General features: G+C 32.3%; 3 protein-coding genes and 1 long non-coding RNA gene across 9 annotated transcripts; 2 read left to right on the top strand and 2 right to left on the bottom strand.

Annotated features, from left to right (window-relative positions):
- The first annotated feature begins 56 nt into the window (after positions 1-56).
- Positions 57-9,239, top strand: LOC117231430 (sodium-independent sulfate anion transporter-like). Of its 2 annotated transcripts, XM_033489867.1 has the most exons (11): positions 57-727; positions 1,520-1,715; positions 3,468-3,688; positions 3,781-3,967; positions 4,138-4,302; positions 5,398-5,559; positions 6,745-6,885; positions 7,490-7,635; positions 8,241-8,414; positions 8,503-8,659; positions 8,777-9,239. In XM_033489867.1, exons 1-11 carry the CDS (start codon positions 500-502, stop codon positions 8,968-8,970), a joined length of 1,971 nt encoding a protein of 656 aa, XP_033345758.1. In that variant the 5' UTR covers positions 57-499; the 3' UTR covers positions 8,971-9,239. The 2 variants fall into 2 exon arrangements, with proteins under 2 accessions (XP_033345758.1, XP_033345759.1); XM_033489868.1 differs by lacking the exons at positions 57-727; positions 1,520-1,715 and adding an exon at positions 2,228-2,402.
- Positions 727-1,580, bottom strand: LOC117231446. Of its 2 annotated transcripts, XR_004492964.1 has the most exons (4): positions 1,492-1,580; positions 1,346-1,401; positions 1,018-1,198; positions 727-917 (listed from the first exon to the last, which is right to left on the bottom strand). It is a non-coding gene; the product is annotated as an uncharacterized LOC117231446 (long non-coding RNA). The 2 variants fall into 2 exon arrangements; XR_004492963.1 differs by having other exon boundaries at positions 727-1,198.
- A 1,079-nt stretch (positions 9,240-10,318) lies between the features above and the next one.
- LOC117231435 (probable RNA-binding protein CG14230) lies at positions 10,319-14,119 on the top strand. 2 transcript variants are annotated; one of them, XM_033489877.1, is made up of 7 exons: positions 10,319-10,532; positions 12,091-12,244; positions 12,325-12,522; positions 12,601-12,830; positions 12,929-13,188; positions 13,267-13,473; positions 13,575-14,119. In XM_033489877.1, exons 1-7 carry the CDS (start codon positions 10,345-10,347, stop codon positions 13,727-13,729), a joined length of 1,392 nt encoding a protein of 463 aa, XP_033345768.1. In that variant the 5' UTR covers positions 10,319-10,344; the 3' UTR covers positions 13,730-14,119. The 2 variants fall into 2 exon arrangements, with proteins under 2 accessions (XP_033345768.1, XP_033345769.1); XM_033489878.1 differs by lacking the exon at positions 10,319-10,532 and adding an exon at positions 11,504-11,621.
- On the bottom strand, positions 13,936-18,452 carry LOC117231438 (farnesyl pyrophosphate synthase). 3 transcript variants are annotated; one of them, XM_033489885.1, is made up of 7 exons: positions 18,415-18,452; positions 15,885-16,053; positions 15,554-15,694; positions 15,206-15,409; positions 14,750-14,914; positions 14,432-14,644; positions 13,936-14,351 (listed from the first exon to the last, which is right to left on the bottom strand). In XM_033489885.1, exons 1-7 carry the CDS (start codon positions 18,435-18,437, stop codon positions 14,142-14,144), a joined length of 1,125 nt encoding a protein of 374 aa, XP_033345776.1. In that variant the 5' UTR covers positions 18,438-18,452; the 3' UTR covers positions 13,936-14,141. The 3 variants fall into 3 exon arrangements, with proteins under 3 accessions (XP_033345776.1, XP_033345777.1, XP_033345778.1); XM_033489886.1 differs by lacking the exon at positions 18,415-18,452 and adding an exon at positions 16,992-17,100; XM_033489887.1 differs by lacking the exon at positions 18,415-18,452 and adding an exon at positions 16,876-17,018.
- Positions 18,453-19,327: the final 875 nt, after the last annotated feature.

Below are 19,327 nucleotides of genomic sequence, written 5' to 3'. Positions count from 1 at the left end.
CCGTTCGTCGTTAAACACAGAGACGTCGAGTATAGAGTACGCGAGTCTCTCCGCCATATAAGATTGATCATGACCCAACGCTTTTGTCCTTAATTGGTGATTTTTATCAATATATCAACAAGTAACGCACGTGAGCCGAGTGTTACTTAACAATTATAGAATCGCGCGAAGATGGGAATTTCGTTGGCGCCAGATGTTTGCCTTAAGATTTAACGGGAGACACATCAAATGATAACAATTTAGAAGCGATGAAAATATGCTGATAGGGAGGTAGAACCGCGTTTACGCTCGCAATGTATGAACATAAATGCCGCGAGGTGCACGATCAGTGCGTAACACGGCTTCTTCGAGTCAACTGCTTTGCCTTTTTCCTTCCAATACAATTCTAATGTTGCTGTGAAGTGATCGAACGTACAAACCCGAATAATTTAACTGGCAGTGTTAAGCATCGGTATCATCGGCGAATATTTTCGAGAATTCTGATTGTTCGCGCAAAGAAATGCCTGCTACCACGAAAGAGTCTATCCCGTTGGAGGAACTTCCGACGTCTAAGAAGGACAATAGCAAATCGAGCTGCTCGATAGTCAAGTACATAACGATAATACATTGGTTGCCAAAATACTCTCGTTTGGATGCCGTTTCGGATCTCGTAGCTGGATTTTCCCTAGGATTAACCTTGATCCCTCAAAGTATAGCATACGCTGCACTCGCAGGTTTAACTGCTCAGGTATATTTTTACTCTTTACTCCTTACTTGGTCGATCGAGAAATTTTCTTCGTTCTCACCCCTATCTAGTTATCATATCGCGCCATTGCTTGAATATATTGTTGTTTACTATTATTTACATCTTATCTTGTTCGTCCCATCGACGATGATTCGCCCATCAATACCGAGGTATTCGAACATTTCTCTCGCACCTTTCGAAGGAACAATGGTAATGAATTATGGGCTAAATAATAGGAGAAAATGTGCAACTTATTATTATAAACAGCCGGAATCGAAGAAGTTGCGAATTACTTTTCTATGGCTGTCGTGATTCCAATCTTCAGATTCTTAGAAGCGAAAGATAGTTATCGCCGATCTATAAGGTTTTCATATCGTCGATACTCAGTTTTCACTCGCTCGAATCGTTCGACTTTGATTTCTCGCTTTTGTTACCTTTTTCTTGGTTACGTGTCATTACAATTCCGATGGGAATCTGTAATATACGAAACGGTAAAAATTTGAAGAGTTCGCTCGTGGAGACAGTCAAGAAAATCATAGAATCATAAATTCCGTTTTCGAGGTAACGCGAAACGGATAATTTTCAACGAAAACTAGAACCCTAGCAGAAAGTGTTACATACCTCGCACGTGAATTCACGCAAGAGCCATATTTTCTAAAACCATCTGCGAGATTATTCTGGACAGACAGAAACACAACGGTTACGCCCGATGTTAATTCATTACTGTTTACTCTTCATACTTGCCGTGTTCGATCACATAAACGTACAAATTATAAAGCGTCCAATTCTTTGCAGTATGGTCTTTATTCGTGTCTAATGGGCAACTTTGTCTACATCTTTTTGGGAACGATCAAAGAAGTATCGATTGGTCCTTCGTCCTTGATGTCGCTACTTACCTTCGAATATACAAGAAACATGCCAGTGGATTTTATCGTGCTCTTTTGTTTTCTTGCTGGATGCGTAGAATTGCTGATGGGCCTGCTACGTTTAGGCTCGTATCGACAAAATAATTTTCAGAAACGTTCAATCACTCCAAGAGAGTAATTGCTTCGACAATACAAAGGAATGCTCTCAGATGCGAAAAGAGTGGAACGATGGATCTTTGAAACACTGCGCGAAAGAGGTTAAAAACCATAGAATACTCGTTGATCCGAGACAGATAAATGAAAATCTGTACGTGTACATACGCATACGCGTAGCTGAAACAAGCGTTTCATTCATAAAATATACGGCATCGTTGGTAAAATCTCTCGTTTGTACTTTTCTCGATCGATAGAATACAAAGACAATACAAAGATAATTGTAAAATATTCGCCTAACGAATTGCCTCCTGTATTCTCGTAAAATACTTTCGGCTTCATCGAGTATTACGTACGATGGCAGTTGAAGGGCTCGATGCAAAGACAAATCAGTTCCAGATCTCGACAAATTATTCTATGACATAAAAAGAAGTGTAAATCGGCAGAGGAAACGGATAGGAACGAAACTAACTAGTTTTACGTCCAAAAAATTCCTAGTATGTCGGTGTTCAAATTATCAGAGTTGTCTATTTATCGTTGCTTTCATCGCTGTCAGCAAAATTTGGAGCTGCCAAATTTTTACCGAGCCGATAAAACTGAGCAGCCGATTTACGTTCGTAAATTTTCCATTGTTGAGAATATCGAACTGTCGACAGCAGGTGATATCAACAAATATCTTTAATTGCTTCTATTTCTCAAGTTTTCTGAATCGCTACGTCTTAAATTCGGTACGATAATTAGTTTTATTATTATATATCGACTTAATACGATGCGACAAGCAATAATAAAATAATAAACTATAATATAAATCGGTTCTTTCGTAGTTTGAAGATAATATTTTCAAGCAGTTAATAGGAAATCCAAGATTAAGACTCGCTTAAATCGATTCTAAGACTAAGTAAACAATTGTCTAAGAAAGATAAATCACGAGGAATTATCTATGGAAGACACATTTCTTGATACGTGAAATTAGCAAATCTCCGGAATGTAGAAGTAACTAAGCCGAAAATGAGAATACTCGCAGTGCAAACAGACATACTCTTTTTTCCATATCTTGACTAATTGTTGATACAACGATTTTAACTAATTGCTACTATAAATACGCACTTGTTGCGCGTTGATATTCTTTTCAAGCTTCCCTCGCGTGTTTTCGACAAAATACCATGCACGTATTACGTATAGTACGCGTACAAATCGCTTTTTCTCTTAACCTCTTCTCTCGTAAATCGAGTCACGCTCCTGACAGCGATTATTGTTCTGATTCAACAGAGGAGGCTAGTGTTCGTAGCAATTCGTTCGAACTCTAACTTTCGGTTTCTATCCTATTTTATAGGATATTTATGCTCGTTCATGCTCTTGGTAGTACAATTAAAGAAACAGAGGCCAAGCGAATATTCGTATCGGTTGTTAAATATTACAAGTACCGTAGATCGGATATTTTATATATTTTTGCATTCTTTAAATCTCTAGTAAATGCATAAAAATCGGCAAAAATACAAGGTTAGGTATAGCATTTGAACGAGAACGTTAACGATACAATAGCACGATAAATAAAATGAACGTTTACTCTAAAATAATATCTAAAAATATTACAATCAGTAAATTAACGTTCCACTTTGTTTTTGCGTCTGAACGTATCCCAATGATGTGTTATTTTATGTTCGTACCATCGTTCGCTCTCATTCGTAATAATATTTTTTTAAACGATGAAATTCTTTATACAGGCTTTCTGGTAGATTTTATATCGATGCCAGTCACGTCAGGCTTCACTTCGGCTACTTCAATTATTATAATCGTATCGCAATTGCAAGGGCTATTAGGATTGAAGTTCAAAGCGCACAGTATTGTCGACAATCTGAGCAAGATATTTCAAAACGTGCAAAACGTACGAATGCCAGATTTTCTCCTTGGAATTTGCAGTATAGCGTTCCTTCTGTTTTTCAGAGTAAGTCCCTTCAAGATATCGCATTACGGAAATAAATATGGGAATAAATTGCCTTTCGATTTAACCATCTATCTCGTGTTTCTATCATCTAGCAACTGAAAGACATGGACTGCTGTTTCGGGAAAGAGAATGATCGATCAAAGGAGAAACGTAAAAAGACGTGGCTGAAGAAGTTCTTGTGGTTTCTTTCCATCTGTCGCAACGCTTTGGTCATCCTGATTGCTTCGACGATAGCTTTTTATTTCGAGAAGACAGGATCCTCGCCGTTCATTCTTTCAGGTTCGCGTTTCCTTCTCTCTTATTTTCTTTCTTTTTTAATCCTCCACACGAAGTAAACGCCATCACAGGCGTTTCGCTTCGTTATAATCATTACAGCGCGTTTAACGCGTAAGAAAATTTCTACGAGAAATATTCGTTATTCCCTTCTGACTTTTATTTTTAATTTAAAGGAAAGATACAGTCAGGACTTCCCAAGTTCTCTGTACCTCCGTTCTCGTCTCAGGTTGGAAACGAGACCTACACGTTTCTAGACATGTGCTCCCATTTAGGGTCAGGCATAATCATACTGCCTCTTGTCTCGGTGTTGGCAAACGTAGCCATTGCTAAAGCATTCGGTAAACACTATAAATCGTCGAGATCTTGCGGATCTGTATTCAAAAAACGTCGTTGCGAATATATTTTCGAATTTTTATCGAACGAACGAAGTTTCTTCTTTTTCTTTTTTTTTTTTTTTGTTTTGTTTCATCGAATACGTGTAACGTGGCGGGTGATTATTTGATTTATGGATGACTAATATGCTGTTCATACTTCGTTTGAAATGTTTGTAAAGGCGCGTTGTGAGATGCGTGTCGATGTTTCAGGTAGTCGAGTGTACAGGCTGAAACAATAAACATGATTTACATGACCATTTAACGTAAGATCTTAGAATTGCTTTTTATAGGACCTTGAATAGTGTAAAAATGTATTCTCCAAATTTTATGATTTATTAGAGCAAACTATTCGATGTTCTAGTACAAAAGGAAGCTTAAAAATCTGCCACGTGTAGAAACCTGCGTTATCGCGCGGCTTAACCTTAAACCTAGTACATACATACATCGTTGAAAATCCCATTCGTCTTTTCAGTGATTTCAGATTTGTATCTATCGTCGTAGATCGCGAATGTATATAGTGATTTCTACTGCAGATAAGCTGACGTATATTTTAATATCCGTTTAATATCAAAAGTTACAATATAGAGAAATTCTGTTCATTTAAATTCACTCGTAACACGACGATCCGTATAAAGTATGACAGGATATTTGTTTCGAAAGTGTCGCAAAAAGGGAAGATATTTTTGATATTTTTGATTGTATAGTACAAAGCGAGAAATAGAGTAATACGGTAACGCGAAATAATATTTTCGACGAGAAAACGACTGGGGCTCCTCCAAATTCGCATTAAATTTTTGGACGCGTTGTTCGCATAAATTCGCAAAAACTACAATTTACGAACTTCGCCTCGTATCGTCAACGACCTCGAAGAACTCGGAGATTATTTGGGAACGATGCATCCAGCATGAAATACGTAAAAGAGACCGCTTCGTAAGAGAAATTTCGAAATGTTCACGTGTTTTGTACGCAGATCCACAGATTTCATAGTTTACACGTATCAATGAACTACACGAGGTTACACGAACGTAATTGATGGCGACACGATGTTTGTATTTTTAGCAAGTGGTAGCAGCATAAATGCGACGCAAGAGATGTTAACGCTCGGTTTGTGCAATATATTTGGGAGTTTCGTTTCGTCGATGCCAACTGCCGGAGCGTTCACCAGAAGCGCCGTAGTTTCCGCCAGCGGTGTACGGACGCCTATGGCCGGTATATACGTCGGTAATATTCTCATTTCGAGACGAAGCAACATGGAAAATTGCTGGAAGAGAAAATATGCTAGAACTCTATTTATCAGTGTTCATCGAAGAACGAATAATTCATAGAATTGGAGCTATAATAAAAGTTCACCGAAACTCTGTCCACTATCGCTTCTTTCGAGAAAATAGAATTTGAACGCGTTTAGTCAAGAGCGAACCTGGAGACACGCGTATTCAACAAATTTCACAGCTGAAAACAAAACAGACAGATCTCTGTTCGCGTTTCTTCTTCTCCGGAAGATCCAAAGTACAATACGTTTCAAATGTTTTAAGCGAAATATTTACTGTATTACGTGACTCTTGTAAACGTGATAAAACTTTTACGCAGCCAATTAACTGTCCTAACTTGCAAGAGTCAAGACATAAATCATTCGTAATATCGATTTTTCTGACTATGCGAATCCAGTTTCCCACTGCTATTATATTGTAGAATTACCTAAAAAGTCCAAAAATTAGTCTTTTCGTCGAGGATCATTCCAAGTTTCAAATTCTACTTTCTTGAAAACGAAGCTACGAACGAGAAAATCTTATTCCACCATCTCGACCTATTTTCACATGTAGAATAAGCCACTACCAATTCTTCGCTCTTATTCGCTGAGAAATTAGCCAACGGTCAAGTATGCTTGACCTTTCAAACTTGATTTTGTCGAAAAGAAGGCTACACGAGGAAAATCTTATTCTTTTTTTTTTATTTATTTATTTACTTTTTACAATTTGTCCAGTAGGACATTTGGTAAAATATTATAGCTTAGTGATATAGTAATATAGCATGTGGTGAATGTTTGTATGTTAGGTTATGTCCTTTGTGAGATCTGTTGGGTGTTCCCTTTTCAGTCTTCCAAATCTTATTCTATCGTTCATCTCGTTTTTCATTCATCGTCTTATTCATCTCGTTTTCACGCGAGGAAATACATTCTTTCTGTCCTGTATACGCGTATAATATTACACTACACGTTCACGCAAGTAGATTCAACCGCCAGAAGCTCCTAGTCAGACACTAAGAAAAATTTCGTTTCGATAAACGGAATTTGGATAAATAATATTCTACTGTATTTTCTCTTGCGTGTATCCTTAATATATATTTCTTACATAATATGTATTTCTTTTTAAGAAATGGTTACGGATAATAACATTGGATGTTTTGTAGGAATGATGACGTTACTGGCATTGAGTTTCTTGACACCATATTTTTATTACATCCCGCGTTCCACTCTTGCAGCGGTATTGATAAGCGCTGTAATATTCATAATTGACTTGAAGATAATACGTCTATTGTGGAAAGGATGCAGTGAGTCGTTGTAACTTTTACATATAGTAAAAATTTACGTTAAAGTCACATTAATACAATGGGAAGTTCAAATATTTTCTCAGTCTCGAAATATTTTCCTTATCGAGTATCGTATTTGCATAAAAATTTCCTGTACACTCGGAGATAAAGCAGAAACGAACATCCTTTATTAATTACCAAGCGAACTCATGCCTTATTTTGTGTTTAAACAAATTAAGATAAGATACTCGATCGATATCAGATACCCTCAATTCTCAATCTCCTCTAATTGTAAACTATAGAAGAATATTTTACTACGTGATCGTATACGTTCAAATTTTTAATAAAAATAAAAGATATATTAAGAGAAGCTGATAGAATGACAAAAAAAGATCGATTTTAAAAAGTTTGCATTAACTTGATATATATATATATATATATATATATATATTTAGCAAATAAAGTCGAGTCAAATTTTGTATACCTTTTATATCTGTCCAATAATAAGTATAAAAATAACGTATACTAAGACATTTGTCAAATATTAATCTGCATTTGTTCATGTTACTCTTCAGAATTAACCTCTTGTATTTGACGTTGAATAATTCTCTATACTTGATTGCAGAAAGGGACGCGGTTGCAGCGATAGTGACATTTCTAGTTAGCGTGATATTTGGCGTCGAATTAGGACTCTTAGTTGGTGCTCTGTTCAGTTTAATATTCTTCCTTCGATCGCCTGCTAGACCAAAAATCGAAGTAATTCAATGTAAGGTAAAAGATAATATTGTACCATCACGTTCTCATAATATCAGTGCCAACGAATCTTTGCTCGGGCATTGACTCGAATACGCTTCACAAACTTCTGTCGGTATTTGCATTTCGTATCAAAACGGAATATGTTGAGAATTTGTCGAATACTCACGCGCTCATCTAGCCGCCGACTAAGTAGGAATACATGAAAAATAAATAACCAGACAAGAGATTATTTTTACTAAAAATATTACGAAAGAAAAATAAGTAAACAATATGCGATAAAATATTTTCATCGGAAATTCCGTTTTTGAATAACAAATTTTTTCCACTCTGATGGCCTAGATGAAAAATTAATCAAATGCAAATATACACGACAAATTTTCAAACTCGATCGTCTCGAAAATAAAATCTGAAACGAAAAAGCTGTACGCTTTTTCAATTCACCTTCGCGTGTATCATAAAATAACCGGTTATACCATATTTTTTAAGACACCCTGTACTATATTAATTTTACACCGTATCGTCGTCATCTTTCGATCTTAAGACGATTAACATTTAAAAACGATTAACACTTCTATGCTTTTTGTGAAAAATCAAACGCTTCCTTCGTTGCCCTTTTGTAGACGCAACTTGGAAACAAATATATAGTACTCAAACCAGACACTGGACTATTTTATCCAGCTGCAAATTACTTTTGCAATAAAGTGATGAAAATAATTCACAAATACGATGAAAATAACGTGCCATTTATTATCAATTGTGAAAGAATGCGGAGTATCGACTATACAGCGATCAAGGTAATAGAGAGAATTAATTTAATTAATTTGATTTATCATTAATCTGTAAAGAACAGATAGAAAGATCGCGTTTTCTCTTGGATCGCAGGGTATTGAGATAATATCGGCGAATGTCAACGCCGAGAAGAAGAGGTTATGGTTCATGAACGTTTCTTTAAGGACGTTTAATAACTTCGAAGCTTTCGCGAACAATAAACATTTTCACTTTATCGACGAAGAGGATAAAATATCTTCCATCTTTCATGGTACACTTGATATTTTTATTAACGTATCTTAATTAAATCACTATGCGTATCTTTAAAAAAATGTACTATATTTTATTGATTATATAAATGATTATACGTATTTATTAAACTTTTTAGACGGTCTTTTGATAAACAATGCAGATGAAGTGAAAGAACAACTTTTAGAAAACATGATAGGGCATGCAACGTTCACGTGTGCCAATGATAATAAAAAAGGTGCTGAAACGCTTCCAAAACTCGTGACAAACTCTGGAGATGACGGAGAAGTTACGTTAATGTTGACGCCTTCGCAGGAAACGAAACAAACATGAAAAATGTCCTTCTTACAATTAGTTACTTCCTGATTTACATTAATATCTTGCAAACGCGACAATTTTAACATGAAACGAACATCAAGCGAAATTAGCCAAAGATGTGCCAACATCTTTTAATGTATGTATATCGCATATTTGATATAACTTTCAGTTTTAAAATTCGATAATATCATCAACTTGCTTAATACTGAAACATTTTCTGTTGTTGAACTTAATGATATGATATTGGTAGTAATAACAATGATAATGATACAGCAAAATTGAAATAGATCTATGAAAGAAAAAGAATATTTAAATTCAGCTACGTACCTAATCAATTATACAAATACAATACAATATAATATCGATGAAGCGTGTAAAGTGTGACGATAATGATATAACCACGAAGAGTATGCAAGAACGAATCGAGAACCTGTTTGCGTTTGTCAAGAATGAAAATAAAATTTATCGAGAATGAAAATACTCGGAAGACCATGATAGGTAAGATTTTAATTATGGGACAATAGTTTTAATTTACTATTGTATCGATCATTACATTTGAGATATGTATGTACGTCTTGAAAGGAGATTAAAGAATACAATGTCACGAAACTGTACCGGCGAGACAACACAGTAAATCGCACAACAGATTCGCAGATAATATATTACATGGAAAATCAGCGTAATAAAATATAGACCTTAAGTGTGTAGTGTGTTTTATGTTTTGATAATTGCTTCGTTGATTAACAATTCAGTTATAATGAAATTCCCACATTGATTTAAACTAATAGATTTATCGTTGCCTCAATTATCACAGTTAACTGTGGTTTAAAAATATTAAGTAAAATATTTTGCGATTAAATTCAAAATTCCCGCCAAACTACTAGTGATCTTTTCGTATATTGTACTGGGATGTTCGAGATATTTAATTCACTAATAAATTATAATTCAGTGGAGATCTGTTACGTCGAGCGACCCGTTACCTAGATCAGGCCACACACCGCGGGCCAGACGGACACCAGATGTCCGCTCATCCTTACGGCGTACCCTCAATATCCTTAAGGACCCGTCATACATCCCAATAATTTGCTAGCTAAGGTCCTTCAGACCCAACAAACATCTGTTTTCCGAATCATTTCTAAAGGCTATATCTATTACGGCTTGACAAGGAAAAGTTAGTTTTTCTCACGTACGATGCTTCCTACTAGTAATCGAGGGCGGCTAAGACCCTTCCTAGTCCACCAACCTTCGTTTATCCAATCAGAAGCAATGTATACTGTCCTCACTTTCCTGACCAAAAATGTCATGAACAAATCTGATAGTCCCGTGCGCTAGACACACCCATCACTAGCTTTCCTACGACACAGCATCGTCACTGTAACTACTTCTCCTATGACATCAGGAGAGTCAAGTCAACTACTTCTTCTGCGACATCAGGAGAGTCAAGTCAACTACTTCTCCTACGACATCAGGAGGGTCAAGTCAGCTACTTCTTCTACTTCTTCTAAGTCTAACTCACATCAACTATCCAAGTCAGTCTCGATCAAGCATCTCATCAAGCAGTCAACAAGTCGAATACAGTGAGTCGACAAAATCCATCATCATACGCGATAATACGACTAGAGACTCGCACTCACTCGCACTCACTCGTAACCATTCTATAACAAACATTCATTTTGTATTACACCGAAGTTGTTGGATTGTGAAAATATATAATAACCTGTTAGTAGCAGCGTTATCTTCAATTTAACTACCCTTATTATCCCAAAAGAAATAAGGGATCGAACGATTCGCGGCGTCGATTAGTAAATCGTAACGGGACTTTACGACTCCCGTTGGCGCGCTTCCTCGAGATCATATCTCCCCGCGAACGTGCGAAAACAGATCATCTAAAATTACTATGCGAATTTTACATGATCTAGATTGAACTGATTTGCAGGTTACGTAGTTCTTAGCTTGGCATCGTTTCCCAAAGACTAATTGATTGGTATAAACGTGGAGATGACTACGTGCGAGATCCAGATCCAGTGAGCCCTAATGCCATATCCTTCATTATTAATTAATAATTTTACTGAGTGAATATTGTTACTCTTGACATTTCGTATCCGTCACACTCTTTAAATTGACGTGTCCTTATATTTATTTCTGTGCAGGCGCGCAACAGTTCGCATCGGCGGGCGGAATCGTCCGAAAATGGCCTAACGTTGACGATCGAAAACGAGCGTAAATACGCGATCGTTCAAACCTTTGTTTGAATCATAAGCATGTACTTAATTCGCACTTAGTTATTACTTCTTTTGCCGAGAATAGATGAATAACGAATTATTAGGCAATAAAAGGGCAGGAATTCATTGAAATTCATTGATCAAAGTGTTGAACAAGTTCATACTATACCTGATTTTAATATGATTCTATCATATACGAATGCGAGGCTAAGGATTAAACGTATTGTACAAATTCGTACTATCTATTCATAAAATATATATCCTACATATGTACGTAATATTATATCTCGCTATTAATTACCATTTAATATATAATTTTTTAAAAAGGCTTAAGTAAATACGTAAAAAAAATTTTAAGAACATCTGCATTATATTCAGTTCATACAAATGAATAGAAGTTATATAGAAGTATAGGATTCTTTATTTCATCTACAATAATAATTGGTAATTGCACAGTTATATTCAATTATTAAACAATTGATATTTTTAGAAATTTCAATATCATAAATCGTAAAATTAATTTCAAATAGTAAAATAATATTTCTCTAAATTTTCGAAAATGTTTTAGTTATGAAGGTGTTAAATAAAAATAGATTTGCAATTTTCGGATGTCGGCTAGTGAAACCTAACCCCTAATATCCGTGTTCACGTATACGAAATAAGATTGCACATATACTGAACATTCATGTAATAAAAAATTTATAAAATTGATTTAATTATAAACTTACTTAATCATGATTTTGCTGTATTTGTATATAAATAAATAGAATTCAAATATTATCAAATATATAGCATTTCTTTTATGTGTCTGTTTGTTGTATACATTGTCACACATAAATTTAATAGGTTAAGTTTCTTTAAGTTTAATAAATACTATCACATGTCGCAACTAATTTATCTTAATATATCTAAGGAAAAGAATGGTTATTTTAAAACGCGAAGTTAACGAAGAAATAAAGATGGATAAAATTAGTGCATCAGAAAAGAAACGAGTAGAATCATTAAAACATAAGAAGCAAATTTTCAGAGCTAAAGAATTGGCAGTGCAGAATGCACTGAAGAATTTGGTAAACATGTTTAAATTAATTTTGTCCAACATTTTAAGCTTTTGTGTCATATTTTCCATATATCGTATTTATTTTTATAGGATAATAATTCAAATAAAAATAAAATAATATTTGATGATAATGATTATATCAATAAAATAGAAGAAATCAATAAAATCGAAGAAAAAGGAAAGAAAAGAAGACTTGATTTGTTTGATGATGATGACTATGATAGAAATGATGATGAGTCGGTTTGGGATGATAGTAAATTTGAAATTAACAAACATTTCACAGGGGAGGTAAGATATTTATATATATTCATATATAAATAAATTTTATAAATATTTAAGCCATTGATATTAATTGATTAATTTTAGTTTCTTAGAAGTAATATTATTTTGGGAAATGATGAACGGTTTAAACTTGACAAACGTTTCATAGAGAATGATAAAGAATCGGATAAAGATATTACTGAAGACACAAAAGGTGATGATAAAATTGATTTACAAAAGGAAAAGAAATTGCAATTAGATATTTTAGAAAATATTCTAGGAGTGCCAATTAGTTCAAAGAATAAAGATACAAATAAGGATGTAAAATTTCCAAAGTATGAATAAAATACTTATGTTAATCATAATATTAGAATTATAATAATAATTACTTACATAATTATGTATTTCTATATTACATTATTTAATTCTTTAGGAAAGGAATGATTAGATATGATCCTACAGAAAATGGTCATAAAGAATATGAAATTAATATAGAAAAATCTGAAACAGAAACCAAAAAAGTTAAGAAGAAGAAAAATAAGAATAATACAGATAACCTGATTGAAAATGCACCTGTGGAAGTGTCGAAAGATATATACTTTTCTGTGTCAGACTCACTATCAAAAAGCTTGAAAGAAGGAGGTCCATTCAGTTTATTAAAAACATTTGGGAAAGAAACAACTGATGAAAAAAGTTAATATTTACATAATACATTAATTAAAAAATTTATTTTATGATATTTATTACATTTATTTTTGTTCATAATTTTAGATGATAGTAGTAATATTTTAAATACGGAACCATTGAAGCCTCCAAAGATTCAATTAGGTTTTGACTCAAAGAATCCATTTAAATACGATTCTTCTGATGAAGAACATAACAGTAAGGAAGAATATACAAATAAAAAAGAACATACAAATAATGTGATAGTAGACACAAATAAGTTTTTCTTTGATAGTAATGATGTTCGTTTTAGTGGTACGCATTTTATATAAAATATAAATATTTATATTTCTATTTAAATAGAAAAATTAGAAGTAATAATTATTTTTTACATATTCATGTTTAATATATTTTAGAGGCAGAAAATTTTTTTTCGAAAGAACCCGTGTCAGAAGATACGTTTAAAGAGCTTAGACAAGAAGTAAAACAGATTGTTCGTTCGAAAATTCGAAAAAATATGAAAAAGAAGCAACCTTGGGGATACAAAAAAAAAGTTAAAAAATCATCTTAAAATCTCTTTTATTAATTTTTTAAACATATAAACGAAAATGTTAAGTTTATACAGTTGTTTTCAAATAAAAAAGATGCAACTTGTCAAGAAAATGTATCATATAAAACATCGTATGAAATATATCTCCTATACCATATAAAATATAAAATATTACACATTTTTAACTGTGAATTAACATTTCTCTATCATTTGCATTTTCATTAACATTGTGCACTTCAGCAACAATGTATTTGTAGTAAGAAATTATTGTCTCTGTTTATGATCTTATCTTGTTACGACAGAATTTAATCATTAAAGGTAAAGTGTTACTGGTCCTTATTTAATCTCTGTCGCAGAGAGAAGAAAATACAAACACATATGTATTTCCTTAAATTATAATAATAATTAATATCTGTCGTTTTTAATTCTATAATTAGTCCTTTCGACCTATTTTACGACATGTTCTGTTAAGTAACTTTAAGAAGAGATCATGTGGAAGTCCACGAGATATTTGTTGTATATGTGTATGTAGTAAGTTATATGTTTCTTCTTCGTAAATAGCATAAGTATTTGATATACCAAGCTCCTGATAGAGTTGTTTTACACGATTTACTTTTTCTACATCAGATTGTCCATAGCACTCCTGTAAAGTATTTGTATGTTATTCGTATCTTTACTTAAAAAGAGATAATGAATACAAAATATTATTAGTGACATGTATACCTCAAAAATTTTCTTTTGCTCTGGTGTAGCACGTTGTAAAGCTACAACAATAAGCCATGAACATTTTCCCTCTGCTATATCTGTACCAGTTTTTCCAATGTCTTCTATACTACCATAACAATCTAAATAATCATCTTTTACTTGAAAAAGATGTCCCATTTCTAACAAAATTGTTTTTGCTTGCCTATACATTTCGGGATCTGTTATACCAGCCTATAAATAATATGTAACTTTAGACATAATTGAAAAATGAAGATAAGATCTAAACTTTCTTTAGACAAATAATGTAGTTATAAGAATTAATAGAATTAAACTTACAAAACTCATAGCAGCAGTGGCTGGTAACACAAACGTATAGTAACCTGTTTTATATTTTACAATAGAATTATATCTATCCATTGTAAACAGATCTAGATTCGGTTTCTTTCCAAAATTTGTTGATAATAAATCTAGACATTGACCCATTTCCGTTTTTAAAGAAACCTGTAAATAATATAACATAGTATAAAAGTTGCTACTTTCTTAATTTAGCAAACAATATTTTTTATAAATAAAATAGTAAAAATATTATATGTTATCAAACAATTTTATTGATTTCTGCAAAAGTACAAAACAACAAAATCTATCTATCAAATCTGTAGTGGGTGTTTAGCATGATGATCGCCATAACTATTAAGACAATTTAGACAACCACAAAAATATTCCCACCTAGAGTTAATCGGTACCAAATCGGAATATTTTGTATATTATTGAGTACGAAAAATAATTACTTACGGATAGAAATTGTTCTAAGAGATTTACATAACATTCTTTTGTCTTAAAATGTTTCTTAAGGAGCTGATATATACACATTTCCAGCATTAAAGCGTCGTTAATAGCCGTTAATCCAATGTCATTGTATAGATACCAGCACGGTTGATTTCGTCGCATTTCTGAGTGATCTTGAATATCATCTACCATCAGCAAGAACGCTTGCAACTATAATACAAATATATAATCATATTATATAAATAATTTTTTAAGTCACCGGACTAAAAAGAAATTAATAAAGTGAATATGCTATGTACTATTGTAAATCCTAAAATAACATAAACTGGAAATGATAGAAGAAAAATTACAAACCAATTCTGTGCACCAGCCTAGTATACGAGTTAAACGAAGATTTTCTTCCGTTATTTGATTGGGAGGACTTAATGATTTGTATGCTTCTACAACCGTTAACGCTCTATTCTTCCCTCCACATGGAACATTGTATTGCAATACCTAAAAATTAAAGAAGAGGAAACAACTTTGTCAATAATATATCATTTTAAATGTAATACGTTTGAGAACAAATATAATTATATAAATTCAGAATATTGAATTGAGACACCCTGTATACGAAGGACTATAAGTATAATGTATCGTTCGTTAATGTGAAAATTTAAGAAAGAGAAAAGAAGAAAAAGAATACCTTCATTAGCCATTTGGTAACATCTGGTATGTCAAGATGACGACCAGCATCCGTGAGATCACGTACGATATCGGGCCATACAGCCATTAATTCACGACTTTCATCCTTAATCGATATAAATGATGTATTCGGAACCACTGAATATGTTCGTGCATCGGCATTGTTGAATCTAAAAGAAGACAAATTTTAATGACATTTTTCTATGTTAGGAATCATAGTGACAACTGAATTTATTTAAAAAGATACAACGATCTTTTAGTTTCTATTTTATTTTAAAAATTTACAATTTTAGAGATCATTCATGATTTAGAAATACGTAAGAATTAATCAGAGAAATATATTACAAATAAATTATTATAATATGATTTCGAAATAAATATTAACAATATAATAGTCAGCGGAAGTAAAACTTTTATTGCAGATCTAAGAATATCTTCTGTTAAATTGTTAAAAACTTAAATAGCAGAAGTACTATTCTTCCCTAATTAGATACATTATTTAAATATATTAGTGTAACTGGCACATTAATATCTCACATGGTATAGAATTTAATAATAATGTAACTTGTATTTCACTAATTAGAGGGCACTAATGTCTTTGTTTTCTTGTTAAGTTTTGAGTAAACATTTAACAAATTGAGAAGTAATTTAAAACTTCTAAAAAATCCACCAACACTTGATACTTGTTATCAAGAAAAAAATATCGAAATTGTTCTTTCGTTACGTCTAATCGGTACTCCCGGTGAACTAGAACATCAGAATTCTGTACAATAATTTACTAGTTAATAATATTGTAATATAATACAATGAATTAATAATATAATTTATTATATATATGAAATATAATATTATAATATAATGAATTGAAATCAAGCAACAAGTTATCAGTTAGAGTCTTCTCTTTTACAATTTTTATCGGATGAGATAATCATATAAGGTATAACATATCGATCAAAGACGAAAATCATGAACTTATCATTTTTAAAATTTACTTGTAAGCTTTGTGTATTGTCAAACTAGTTAATATGATGTGCAAGGATATTTATTAAAATACTGGTAACTTGCAACTTGTAAGTAAGTTGCGCAAAGGAACACAGACGATAGATACTTTGAGTTCATTTTGTCACGAGAAGTAAGCTTCTGTAAACTACTGTGAAACTAATGCAAAATATGCGGTTGAGTTTCATTGCATTCGATATATATATATATATATATATATATATACACACACACACACACACACACACAACGACTACATCCATCCATCCAACTGCTTTGTCATGTAACACGCATTTTACTTATGCAATCTTATTATAATTACAAAAACCTTGTTACAAATGGGCATGTTCATACATATTATATATACATATTGTCAGTTTGAAAGCCGACAGTTTTATACAACGCGATTCGTTTTCTGGTGGTCGTATCGAATCGCAGGTGTTGCATCATTTGATTGATAGCCAACGATTATTTTATACAGTTCGGAGATGGTAAAGAATTTAAGGTATGCTTCTACAAGTTAAAATAATACGAAAATATAGAATAAAGAACATTCGTTTGAGGCTTTATTCGTTTATTTATTTATCTAACATCTAAAGATCCTATTAAAGCATCCCTGAAGATTTGCAAACCTCCCTACACGAACGAATATAGAACAGCCGAAGCGATAAGAAGTGCAGTGAGTCTCAAACTCAAAGCGACATATGTACAATGTCTTACAAAAGTATTTATACGTATTACCACAGAAATCTTTTATATATGCGTTATATGAACATTTTTTTATTTCATTAACGTATCAATTAAATATGACAGTCATAATTCTATTAATCAACCTGAAAATATGTGTAGAAGACATATGTATCTAGTAAAAAATTAGTAAACAGCATGAATAGCCATCTTAAATATATAATAAGTATTAAAGATGGTCTCCTAAAAATTCAGATTTATTAATATAAATGACTAAATAGATTCGTGACCTTTGCAAAATATATATCTCCAATTCTAATTTTTATATATAATTTTCAGAAATGTTTTGGTTTCAAATTTTAATAGGTAATAATATAGGTAATAATAACCGAGTTTCATAACAGCACTAGTAAAATTTCAGTATTTTGTATAACAAACATAAAATGCTACTCCACAAAATTAAGAGATCGCTAAATTTTGACCAAAAAATGGTCGATCTTTGGACTACTGCAAACTTGTGAAAAAAGCATCATACAACAGTATTCCTGAGCTCATTTTAAAGGGTGAATCTCTACTTTCACATCCTTGAACTGAATTTTTTTCAAGAACTCTTTTATGCTATAAAACGGAGTGGAAAACTGAAGTTGCTTCTTACTTCTTCAAATTTTACAAACTCAAATGTCTCTATAGAGTTAAATAGTCCTTTTTCCAGTTCCTGTTTAGAATGATTTTGTAAAGAGAAGTCACCCCCTTACAACATACTAACTAAAAGGTTAACAACAATATTTTTTTGCCGTTTTATTGCACTTTAAATGATGTACACTATCTATTTTGGAATAACTCACGATACACCTCGAGGTTGATCCATGGTCGCACTTGTAGCGTGTCTGATGTATACACTTACATATAGATTGCGAAAAAAATACGATATTTTGCGTAATGAAAGAACTTTGAACATCAACGTAAGAATTGATTATGATTGTTATGATTATACTTTCAATTCGTATTTCAAAGAAGTCCATGAAAGTCAAAGTCTGTACCTATGAAATTCTTGTTTTTATACTTTTCATTTTACACGCCTTCTGTGTGTATAATATACATATACATGTATAATATGTTTATCACTTCATTTCTTTAAATTATGCGCGTATGTTCATAAGCTGTAGAAGATATTAATTATCTCCACTCAGAAACTTCATCAGATAGTTTTTCATATTCTTCTATGAATTTCTATAAGAAAATAGATGTAATGATTAAACTATGATTTTTCTTACGAAACTTCGCAAATTCTTCACAGCGAATGTCATAATCTTCTTTGCAACTTGAAATCACTATAACTGCCATAGCCTGAACTGCTCTACATTCATTTATGTAGAATCTATCAAGAGAAATCTACCAAATTTTAGGAATACTTTAGTCGATATTTACATGTTAGTAGCTAATAAATTAAACCACAAAAATTATTTTATTATTAATTTTTGTCTTATTTTAACTTGTAAAAGCACCCTTCAAATTTTCTATCATGTTTTTGAATTTTCTATTATATGTTGTTGAGCACCCTGTATATGTTATACAGGACACATATATATATAAATAATTAGAATTATAATAAGAAACGAGAAAGAGATTCCATTTTTTCTCATTGCAGTAACTTATTTAATAGAGCGAAAATTAAATTTAAGATAAAGCTTCAAGTTAGTAATACTATCTTTATATACTGAACTTTACTGAATTTTTCAATACATAAATCATTATAAA

Source organism: Bombus vosnesenskii, unplaced genomic scaffold (genome assembly GCF_011952255.1).
Source record: "Bombus vosnesenskii isolate JDL3184/JDL3185 unplaced genomic scaffold, Bvos_JDL3184-5_v1.1 scf7180000013272, whole genome shotgun sequence".
In the NCBI taxonomy this organism is placed as follows: Eukaryota; Metazoa; Arthropoda; class Insecta; order Hymenoptera; family Apidae; genus Bombus; species Bombus vosnesenskii.
Note: the sequence above shows the minus strand (reverse complement) of the source record. Positions and strands in the feature narration are given on the sequence as shown.